Genomic DNA, 11455 nt, shown 5'->3' with positions numbered 1-11455 from the left:
ACATTTAATTTTTAAAAGATTTTCAAAAAATTCTTTTTTTTAAAGAAAATTTCTTGAACATATGAGAAAAGAAAGTGCAAAATCATGATTTAAATACATTATTTTGGTTTGTTTGTTTTATTTTCGGTTTTTTAACGACAATTTTCCTTATTTTATTGTTAAACCTTTAAAAAAAAAATGAAAATTGGATTCTTTTTTTCAGCGTTTTCATTCAATAATAATAATTGTTAAACTCGTCACTTTTCCAAAATAATGGTCATTCTATTAAAAAATTTGAATTCGATAATTATTATCTAATTGTTTTGTAAAGTATTAAAAAAAAAATAAATACGAAAAATTAAATTGCGTTAATTTTTTCTGTTTTTGCCATTTTGTTTCATTTTTTAGAACAGTTTCTCCTTTTCCAAGAGATTTTCTCGAACGAAAAAATCGCAAAAACAAGTCGTTTTGTGCTTATTTTTTAATTTATTTCTTTCAGTTGTTTCTAAACGAAAATCAAAAAATGTCAAGCATTGCACAAGAATCCCATTAAGTGATGAAAAAATACTCAAAATAATCTAAATTGACGAAAAATGCAGAGTTAAAACCAATATTTTTTCAATCATGATGATTTTGCTAAGGTTATTTCGCCGAGTTTGCGAAATAATCCCGAGTTTTTTGCAATGCGGACACCGCAAGGGCCATCTGATTCACACAAAATTATCTAGTGTTTTTTTTCTCATAAATCCGTTTTTATTAATTTTTTTAATTGTTCCACTAGATCAAAAGGCCCTACTTCCACGTGAAACCCCTCGAACGTTGCCAACTGAAAAACTGGCAAGAGTACCTGGACTTTGAAATCGAACAAGGCGACCAAGTCAGAATCGTAGTCTTATTCGAACGTTGCCTTATCGCCTGCGCTTTATACGAAGAATTTTGGTTAAAGGTAAATTTCGATTTTCCACATAAATCAGTTCTAATTTGAGGAAAATTTCCAGTTTGTCCACTATTTGGAAAGCCTCAAAGACCCCGAACTCCAGCCGAAGATTCGCGACGTTTACGAACGTGCCTGCACCATCCACCATCTAAAAAAACCGAATTTGCACCTCCAATGGGCCATGTTTGAGGAAAGTGTCGGGAATTTCAATCGAGCTGCTGAAATCCTCGTCAATCTCGAAAAATCAGTCCCAAATGTGCTCCAAGTCGCTTACAGAAGAATCAATTTAGAGAGAAGAAGAAGCGATAATGAGAAATGCGCACAATTATACGAACATTACATCAACAATTCCAAAAATAAGATGATTTCGAGTAATATAGCCATAAAATATTCACGATTTGTATTGAAAGTTCTCAAAAATACCGAAAAAGCGTTAGAGATTTTACGGTCAGCGATCACAAAGGATCCGAATAATCCTCGATTGTATTTGCAATTGATTGATTTGACGTTGCAACAAGAGGACGTGGCAGAGAATGTTATAATTGAGTTGATTGACTCGTTTTTGGAGAAGGAAACTGCCGATGCGGACCAAAAAGTGCTTTTTGCCCAAAGGAAATTGGAGTATTTGGAGGATTTTGGGGCCGATATACAATCGGTACAAAAGGCCTACGATGACTATCAAAAATACATCAAGCAAAGTAAAGAGTCGGGCAAGAAAAAAGAGTCGAAAAAGTGAGTTTTTAAGAAATATTAAAAGTGCACAACTAAAACTGTTCAAAACTAGAAGTTGCAAGCTAAAACCGTTCACTTCTAAAACGTGTATACCTAAATCTTTCATCAGTATAAGCGTGCATGAGTAAAATCGGTCAAAACTAATGATAAAATACTGGTAAAACTTTAATTTAAGTAATAACACATATACAGTATGTCCCTGGATTGAGTTTACAAAAGGAATTTTTTTTATCTTTGATTTTAGGCCAAAACTGTAAAGGAAAAACATTTTTTGCTTCACCTGAAACGAGCAAATCTGTAATTAAAACTTTATTATTCTGATTCAGTGAAAAGAAAAGTTGAGTTTTCTTTTAATTTTGGACTTGATGGAACCATTTAGAAAACTTAAAAATTATTATTTAAATGTGTTATTTTTTATTGTTAAATCGATGAGAAAAGATTTACAAAATAGGTTTTATTTATTTATTTATTTATTTTCAAATGTAACCAACAATTTTTGTTTTAATTCTGATTAGTATTATTTGTGTCTATAAAAATTAAGTAAAATACGTGGTACCACCCCTATTTTTGCCCAATTGCGTTCGATTTTAAAATAATTTCTTTTATCTTAAGAAAGTTTCTCGAACTTATAAAAAAATGGCAAAATCATGATTTAAAGGTGTACTTTTTGAAAAGTTGTTTTCTTTTAATTTTGGACTTTGAGTAATTTTTCACTGCTTTTTAAGTCCTATCACATTGGCGGTTTTATTTATTTGACAACTATATGTCACTTTGACAATTAATTTATTCATTAAATAATGATAGTTTTTGTTAAAAATTACTTTGTTTCTTATCTTAAAGCTGTTTCTTTAAGTTGCCATTTATTAAAATTATGTTTTTCACAAACAATTTTGTTATTTAACTTGCGTAAAAAAATAAAACCGCCAATGTGATGGGATTTAAAAAGTCCAAAATCAAGAGAAAAATAAACTTTTCTTTTTACTGAGTTAGAATACTGAAGTTTTAATTACAGACTTACTCGCTTTAGTAAAGCAAAAAATGTTTTTCCTTTGCAATTTTGGCGTAAAAACAAGGATAAAAATTTTTTTCCTCTTGTAAACTCAATCCGGGACATACTGTAATACCAAACTTTCCGAAGAAATTACTGATGAGACTAAAGAATTATTTAAAAATATCTTATTTTGAGGTTAGATTGCCAATTTACGCCCTTTGAGACTTTTTTCGACTCACAGATGATTTTAAATTGGGCTTTTACTGCCCTAATCAGTCTAGCTGTATTAAAACAAAATGACTAAAAAAGAAAAAAACAAAAATTTTGTGAATTCGGTAGTATAGAAATCTGAACTAATGTATTACCGACACTGTAGATTACTATTTTATCATTCCAGATTTGACCAGTTTTACTCATGCACGGTTAACTGATGAATGGTTTTAGCGTTGCAACATTTTGTTTTATATTTTTTAATAATTTTTTTATTTCAGTGATGCCACATCGACGGGCAAAAAAGACAAAACGTCAAACCAGCAAGCATCAGCTTCGAGTTATGGGAGTTACGGTAATTATGGAAATTCGTCCGCTCAAGGGTCTTATCAATATTCAGGTTCTCAAACAGGACAGTACAATTATTCGTATGGGCAAGGTGACCAATACCAGTACCAAGGCTGGCAGTACCCACAAAGCGGTTATAGTGGGTATAATCAATGGGGGTCGTATGGAGGGGGGTACAGTTATTAGTTATTCCACTTTTTTTAGTTTTTAGGATTCGATTTGTACACTTGTACTTTTTTTACGCCGATCATCGGTACCAATTATGTTCATTTTAATTTCGTGTGAATTGTAACTATGATTGTAATCTTACAAAATATATTACATAGTCTATGTAATCAATTTAGATTAACAACCTGTAAAATGAGTCGAGGAGGCTAAATAGTATCACTGCCGGTTTCGTCTTTTTACTTTTCTGTTCGTAGATTTCATCACAGACGTCGGATAAGTATTTTTTGTGGCGTTGGTGTCTAGGGGAAAAAAATAATGACAGATAAACCAAATGTAAAACTCACTTTTCGATAATGACTTGAACCGATTTGTGGAATTGTTGATCGGTTTCCCACTCCAAATACGAAGCTACAGTCCGAATGACATTTGATTCGACACTGAGCCCTAAAACTGTCACATAACCGCTCAATTTTTTCACTAAAACGTCCAATTGTGATCGAATCTACAACAAAAATTTGTAATAACTTTCGATAACTTTCATAACTAACTTGTATGTCGTAGCGTCGTCTCGCATTCGCTGAGAGTTTATCAACGGTAACAAACAAAACAGCAACGTTGGCCTCATGCTCATTTTTCTCATAACCACTTTTACTATCAGATCTGAAGACAGTTCCCGTGACTGGAACCACCTCCTGCGCCCCCTCCTTCCAACACTTGATGATTCGTAGCATAGTTTCGACCAATTCGGGCACTTTGACTGTCTTTTCCTGAAACCGGTCGCGTTCCCAACTGCGCACGCGCACCGTCCCTTGTTCACTGTCTTTGAGCATGACCACGTGGGGCACCCTCAACTCCCCACACTGCTCCTGGATCTCTTCGATGTTTGTAGCCTCAATCATAGCACAGCGGACTCCAACCGACCATAAATTTCGCAAAATCTGTAATTGTGTTTAGCCAAGTCGCAAACCAAATTACAGTTTCGCACCTGTGTCTTCTCCTTGAGAAGTTGTTTGGTACCGACTGAGCAAACCGCAACGTCTAACACCTCGAGTGATGGTAAATCGTCGACGGCTTGTACCAACTTATCTAAAGAGAGGGAGATACCAACTGCTGATTGACGAATATCCCTAGATAAAATATTCGCATTTTCCATGATTCTTCGATAGGAGGTGATCATAGCGTCGTAGCGCCCCCCTGCGGCCAAAACCTCCTTATTTCCATGTCTGTGCTTTTTCTTTAATTCGCACACAAATTGACAAATCATACCAGAGTACTGTTGGATGTTGTACATGGCACCCGGTGCTACCACCATCTCAAACTAAAAGTCACTAAGTATTTGTTGTGAAAGAAACTGGGGGAATTACAGTAACTCCGAACGCTTCAGCATTGTGTGCGATAGTTTTCAATTCTTGTAAGGCCTGTTTGGCTAAAGGCCCCGCTTCACTGTTCTTTTTTCTAGTGATTGACTGAAAATGGTTTGCGGCTTTGCTAACTTCACACTCTGAACTAAAAAAATTAATTAGAGTCGAAATCGCATTATCTGAGAGACCAAATCGGATCAAGTAGTCTTGTAGATCACTTTTGGGTACTTTACCATCCTGTTAACCAAACATTAGTGTAAATCAACATTGCCACAACCTACTTTAAAATCGCAAAACTTCTGTAAAATTTCCTCGTGTCGACTTTTCACACCACAATGCAACAAAATCGCTTTCATTAACAACCAATGATTGAGTCGAATCGTAAAATGTTTGTTTTTCACCCCTGGAAGTTCGGTGATGATTTCGTGAATTACATACAAGACTTCGGCGTCTGAAGTGTGATTCCCCGGTGTTGGGGTGACTATATCGAAGGCACATTCGTACAGTTCGCGGGGTAAAAACCCGAAAACTCGTTTTTCGCGATAAACCCTCTCGACGGAGTAGCGCCGGAGGAGGGTGATTCGATTCCAGGCGATGTAGCGGGCAAAGGGGACCCTCAAGTCGTGGGGGAGCGACACAATACCCCCAAAATGCGTCATGAGCTTCACGCAAGACTCCACACCTTCGTAGTAGTGACTTTTGGGCATTAAAAGGGGCGTTGTGAGGTTTTGGGCACCATGTTGCTTAAAAATCTAACCGAAATAATTTTTTTCCATTTTATTTATTTACCTTAATTATGGTTTCCTTGACGAAATCGTACACTTGGGGTTTGTTTAAAGTGGGGGCGCTTGAGTCCTTATCATAGGTGATATTTTGGGCCGGTGTTAGGGTTTGATCGAAACAGGACGCAATTAAATACTTGTAACCTTTCAATTGAGGATTACTCAAAGTGTGTCTGACCAACTCCCTCAATTCGCACTCCTCCAACACCGGTGGAGGGACATGCTCCGATTGTAGCAACTCGAGCGAAGTTGGCCGTTTCGCAACGTCATGATTCAGTAACCACGTGACTAGAAATTTCTGTTTGGGATTCCCCGATGCAAAATCCTCGGGTAAAACAATCTCTTTCTTGCGCAAATTTGTCAAAATCTTGATCCTTTCCATGTTTGTCGGTAACGGTTTGTAGCACATTTCGAAAAAAATAATCCCCAAACTGTAAATATCGACTTTTTGATTGTAGTTGGCTTTAGTTGCGACGTTTAATTCCGGTGCGACGTAGAGTGCTGTGCCCACTAGGCCAGTCTTGCTTTCGTCCAAATCGTACTTTTCCGGACACGTTCGGTTAAAATCGTGATCGTTAAACTTCGTAGCCAATCCGAAGTCGCCGATTTTCACGTGATCGGCCGAATCGAGGAAAATATTGACAGGTTTGAGGTCACGATGGATCATGCCTTGTTGGTGGATGTGGGCTAAACCTTCAACGATTTCCCGAAAGAGGCGCCACACGCGATCCTCGTCGAGGTAAACGCCGTTATCGATGGCGTTTCGTAGAGTGCTCTTCTCGCAGAATTCCATTTGGATGTACATGAATTCGATTTGGCGGCCGGGGAGGGGCTCGTGGGGGCTGGAGGGCGGGTCATTGGGGCTGGGGGCGTTGGAGTCTCTCTCGAATTCGATTCCATCCGAATCGGATTCGTCGAACCTGGAATTTGGAACGAATCAAAGTGGTTTGGGCGAAATTGGGGGATTTACATGTCGAGGCTGTTTTCGTCATCGCTGATTGAATCTTCGGTTGAGGAGTTGTACGCGGGCTGTGATATGCTGTCGTATGTTACGGAAACTTCCACGTTTTTTATAGAGGGCGCTAGCTCTTCGATGTTGTCGTTGAGGGTGAGCTGGAATAAAACGGGTGAATCCCCGAAAAATTGACGTTTTTCCACCCGGAGCGCACGGTATAATATGTAAAATCGTCCGGGGATTCCGACTACGCAAACAATTTTGTTCTAGGACCGATAGTTTACGAGATATGATTTTTTTTTATTTGTCAAGTCGAAAAATTAAAACGCCTCTTTAGACGAAACAAAAAATCCGGTCGATTCCGGGTTGTCACTAGTCAATAGATATTTGTGAGCTGATTTAACGGTTTTTAAATTTTCCCTATGGCATCATTAGTTTTTAAGAAAAACGCGTTTAAAGTGTTGCAAATTTTTGTCAGTATCGTCAAAATTACACCCCAAAATGTTAATGTTTTTGACTTTGCGTATGTAAAATGTTCTGGGGAAGCGATTGGCGCAAAATTCTTAATAGTTTAGAAGTTATCGACGAAAATAGATTTTTGATTACTTTTACCTTCAACAGCGATTTTCTCAGTAAATATGAGTACTAAATCAGTATTTTTTTTTCACTAGATGGTAAATTAAAAGAACTTTTCAACGGTAACAAACATAAAGGGCCACGACTTATAGTTTCGAAGTTACTGGCAATTAACCCAAAAATTAACCAAAATTTTGAAAAAATTTCATAAATCAAAAATTTTAAAATCGGACCATTTGACGTTTTTCGCACTTCTAGTGATTCTAGGAACTCAAAAAAGGGCATAAAATTTTCTTAAGTCGACTTTGAAAAAAATCAAATTTTTTGAATTTTTACTTGAAAATATGTAAAAAAATTGTTGCGCTTTCAAAATCTACTTTCCTAGATGTAGAATCACGCGCCCAACACGATGCAATCAGTTAAAATATTCTACAACGAATATTTTTCGAAATATTAAACAATTTTAAATGTTTTCAGGCAATGACCTTGAAAAAGTCAACATTTTTTTGGGTGCCCGGAAAACACACATAGCGCTCCGGAATTGATAAAACTAAGTAAAATCCTCCGGGGAATCCGACCACGTAAACCGTTTTAACCTAAGAGTAATAGTTTTCAAGTTATGAATTTTTTTATTTTGTAAAATCGAAAAACTCAAAACGCATCTCTAGCCGAAACTAAAACCCTGTTAACTCTGGGCTTTCACTATTCGATAGATAATTGGTAGCAGATTTTGGCGGTTTTTTATTTCTCGTATGGGATTTTTAGTTTTTGAGAAAAAAAAAAGGAAAAAATCACATGTTGCAAATTTGTGTCAATTTTGTCGAAATTACACCTCAAAATATTAATGTTTTTGACTGTGCGTATGTAAAATGTCCTGGGGAATCGATTGGAGTTGAGAAAACCGCAAAATTCTTAACAGTTTAAAAGTTATCGACAAAAATATATTTTTAATTACTTTTACTTTCAACAGCGATTTTCTCAGTACATATGAGTACTAAGTCAGTAATTTTTTTTCACTAGATGGTAAATTAAAAGTACTTTTCAACGGTGCCAAACACAAAGGGCCGCGACTTATAGTTTCGAAGTTACTGGCAGTTAACCCAAAAATCGACCAAAACTTTGAAAAAATTTTATAAATCAAAAATTTTAAAATCGGACCATTTGACATTTTTCGCACTTCTAGTGATTCTAGGAACTTAAAAAAGGGCATAAAATTTTGTTGAGTCGAATTTGAAAAAAAAAACATTTTTTTTTATTTTTTACCTTGAAAATGTGTAAAAAAAAATCTTGTACTTTCAAAATCTACTTTCCTAGATGTAGAATCACGCGCTCAACACGATGAAATCAGTTAAAGTGTTCCACGATGAGTATTTTTCGAAATATTCAACAATTTTGAATGTTTTCAGACATTGACCATGAAAAAAACAAGAATTTTTTGGGTGCCCGGAAATCACACAGAGCGCTCCGGAATTGATATCTCATGTAAAATCCTCCGGGGAATCTGACTCCGTAAACAGTTTTACGCTAAGACCAATAGTTTTCAAGTTATCAATTTCTCTATTTTGTAAAGTCGAAAAACTCAAAACGTGTCTCTAGACGAAATTAAAACCCTGATTATCTCCGGGTTTTCACTAATCGGTAGAAAATTATGAGCAAATTTCGGTAGTTTATTTAGTTTTGGAAAAACGCGTTTAAAATTAAAAAAAAATTAAATATCACATGTAAATTTCTGTCAATTTCGACGAAATTACAACCCAAAATGTTAATGGTTTTGACTACGCGTATGTAAAATGTCCTGGGGAATCGATTGGCGTTGAGAAAACCACAAAATTCCTAATAGTTTAGAAGTTATCAACGAAAATAGATTTTTTTGAATTTTTGCCCCAAAAAAAAACCTACTTTCCAAATTCACTTTCCTAGACTATGAAACTAGTTAAAATGCTCCACGACGAGTAATTTCAAAATTATCAACAAAAATTTGTTAATTTTTTTTAACAAACCTCATCTGGACGGACTATTCTGGGGCACTTATCACCAAACCCCGACATGGTACTCTCCATATCACTACTGTCATCACTCCTTATCACCGTCCTTTCAATCCAGGAATTATAATAACGCACTATATTTTCATGATTAAGCCTTGATAACAACTTAACTTCACGAACAATTTTTTTATTTAATTGCCTATTTCTCGGATTTAATTTAATCCGTTTGATTGCATAATACCTCCCATCGAGATTATTCCTAGCCTGGAATATGAATCACATCATAAAATCCAAAAAAAACAACACAAAAATCACTTTAATAACGTCTCCATAAGCCCCTTTGCCCAAATTATCGATAATTTCAAACTCTTTCTCAATTCGAGACTGCCCACTTTGATGCTGCAAGGGATTAAACTCATCTGTTGTAAAAACCGGTGAAATATTCCCATCGGGAATTTGATCGATTTTATGACCCGGAGACGACAATAAATTGTTTTGGTGGAGAAACGAATGATTTAGTAATTGGGTCGCAGTAAAACGCTCTTTCTCCCCTTTTTCCAAACACCTAAAAACTCAATTTAGCAAAATTACTTTGAAAGTGTGATTCAAACCTTGATAAAAAATCATACAGATCGGAAGGCACTGTGGGTGGAACATCGACATCATCATCATAACTCGAGCCTTGCAATAGTGAAATCAAAAATACCCCAAATTTAAAAATATCAGTCTTTTTGCTATAATTATTACTAGTGTTGCGTTGTGACGAAATATCAGTCAATCGGCGATGCAAACTATAATTAGCCAACGCAACAATCCCTAAAAACACACTAAAACGGGGGAAAAACCACAGTGTGACCAACCTTTCTCACTGATATAAACACAACTCTCTCTTATGTCTTTATGCACGACGTTATTCCGATGTAAGTAGTCCAGAGCGGTGAGCACACCTTTCGCCACATATTTTATAAACTGGATACTCACATTGAGATTTTCATTCATGAAAAAAGCACAGTTGGGACCACTGACATACTCTTTCAGAATATAAACAACAACAGCGCCATCTGTACTACTTTCACACTTAAAATTCAAATAATGAGCGAGATTCGGATGCTTTAATTTAGTCAAATAATTAAATTCCTGTTCAAGACTCGACAAATGTCTCCGATTATTTAACACCCACTCGCTTAAAAGCACAATTTCGCCGGTTTTCACATCCATTCCGATAAAAACCACGTGATTGTAACTACAATGTTCTAAAACAATCACATTTTATGGACAAAATCGAATAAAGTTGGGTTACAAACTCAAACACTGTCCTCTTTTAACCTCACGGTTGTAAAACTCCACAATTACGGTCTTTTTATGGTCGCAGACCCCCTCATCGCTGTTTTCAATCGAACTAAAATTTGAATTTGGCGCTTGATTTCACCAACCAATCACTTACGTGTTTGACATTGAGCGCCGTCTATGATCACTCTCGTCGGAATTGTAACGGCGCATGCGCGACTCCAATTTCAAAATTTCTTGCCTTTTTTGCACTTCCTGGTGGACGAATTGTCGCTAAAAAGAGTGTCGGGGTTAATTGGGGGTCAATTAGTGTTTTTTTTTTATACTTCTCTGTCTTCTTCTATCAACTTGGCTTGTAAATCTTTTTCTTCTTTTTCTTTCTGACGCTGGAGCATTTCGTCGTAGAAACTCTTCGAGGATGGTTTGTTATGCACGTGGAGGAACTCCTGGACGTGTTGGGCCAACTGGAAGATCATTTCTTCCCCCCGCAACTTGCCCGCTTTCTCCTCCAAGGCTTTTTGGAGTTCGATGAGGGAGTTGTCGGAAAGGCCTTTGCTGTTCTCGAGTTTGAGCACGGGGACGGTGTTGGGGTACGTCTCGGGGCATGTGACGTGCAAGTCGAGCTTGACGTAGACTTCGTGGAGGCCGGAACTGCCTTGTTGGGGGTTCAATGAAATTGACAAGTTTAGCGGTGTCCAGGTCATCCATGCAGCTTGCCCCCGCAAGTCTCTCAAGTCGTCGCCGTAAATGGCCTAAAAGCCACAATTAAAGGGGGTTTAGCCACAAAAAGCGTACCTGTAGGGCTTCCAACTCGTTTTTTTGCCGGGATTCCGGCGACTCTTCGGAGGACATAATTCCGACTGGAGTTGGTGATCGATCATAATTTGGACATGTGGTGCTATCTGAGGGTTTGTTTGCTCTCGTGAGAGCTTTTTCGTGTCGAATTATCGCACAATTTGGATAATATAAGCAACATAACCCGTATAACCTAAAAGTTTTGACGTTTATGGCCGGGAGTGCGTTCCAAAATGTAAACTAAAAACTGAAAAAAATTAAATAAATTGATCGGTTTATCATTATTGAGTTATTTACAATTAGAAATGAATGTTCCTGCAATTGGAACAAAAACACGTGTTTAATTGCA

General features: G+C 36.7%; 2 protein-coding genes across 3 annotated transcripts in view; one reads left to right on the top strand and one right to left on the bottom strand.

Annotated features, from left to right (window-relative positions):
* Window positions 1-3532, top strand: part of LOC123011604 (pre-mRNA-processing factor 39) — a 12102-nt gene extending 8570 nt beyond the window's left edge. The window contains exons 7-10 of one of the 2 annotated variants that reach the window (XM_044409123.1): window positions 761-925; window positions 978-1648; window positions 3131-3204; window positions 3250-3532. In XM_044409123.1, the coding sequence (XP_044265058.1) occupies window positions 761-925; window positions 978-1648; window positions 3131-3204; window positions 3250-3383 (1044 nt within the window). In that variant the 3' untranslated portion in view covers window positions 3384-3532. Of the gene's footprint in view, window positions 1-760; window positions 926-977; window positions 1649-3130 lie in introns of both variants that reach the window. The other variant, XM_044409122.1, reaches the window with a different exon arrangement.
* LOC123011602 (eIF-2-alpha kinase GCN2) lies at window positions 3435-11455 on the bottom strand. Its single transcript, XM_044409121.1, has 17 exons — window positions 11404-11455; window positions 11107-11353; window positions 10638-11063; window positions 10469-10584; window positions 10329-10423; window positions 9885-10277; window positions 9636-9840; window positions 9340-9589; window positions 9040-9288; window positions 6479-6621; window positions 5516-6428; window positions 5008-5478; window positions 4730-4963; window positions 4351-4683; window positions 3914-4303; window positions 3710-3867; window positions 3435-3664 (listed from the first exon to the last, which is right to left on the bottom strand). The coding sequence occupies exons 2-17, from the start codon at window positions 11161-11163 to the stop codon at window positions 3538-3540; spliced, it is 4560 nt and encodes a 1519-aa protein (XP_044265056.1). The 5' UTR covers window positions 11164-11353; window positions 11404-11455; the 3' UTR covers window positions 3435-3537.

Source organism: Tribolium madens, unplaced genomic scaffold (assembly GCF_015345945.1).
Source record: "Tribolium madens isolate multiple individuals breed KSU strain unplaced genomic scaffold, Tmad_KSU_1.1 Scaffold_91;HRSCAF=231;Tcas5.2_LG7, whole genome shotgun sequence".
NCBI lineage: Eukaryota > Metazoa > Arthropoda > Insecta > Coleoptera > Tenebrionidae > Tribolium > Tribolium madens.
The sequence above is the reverse complement of the archived record's forward strand: the minus strand, read 5'-3'. Positions and strand labels throughout refer to the sequence as shown.

Bases quoted from the DNA above. Each gene is read 5' to 3' on its own strand.
- LOC123011602 (XM_044409121.1), bottom strand. From the start codon at position 11,163: ATGTCCTCCGAAGAGTCGCCGGAATCCCGGCAAAAAAACGAGTTGGAA. The intron at 9,841-9,884 runs GTTGGTCACACT...GTGTGTTTTTAG, and splicing joins TGTTTATATCAGTGAGAAAG to GGATTGTTGCGTTGGCTAAT. The intron at 4,964-5,007 runs GTAGGTTGTGGC...TTTGGTTAACAG, and splicing joins AGAAGTTTTGCGATTTTAAA to GATGGTAAAGTACCCAAAAG.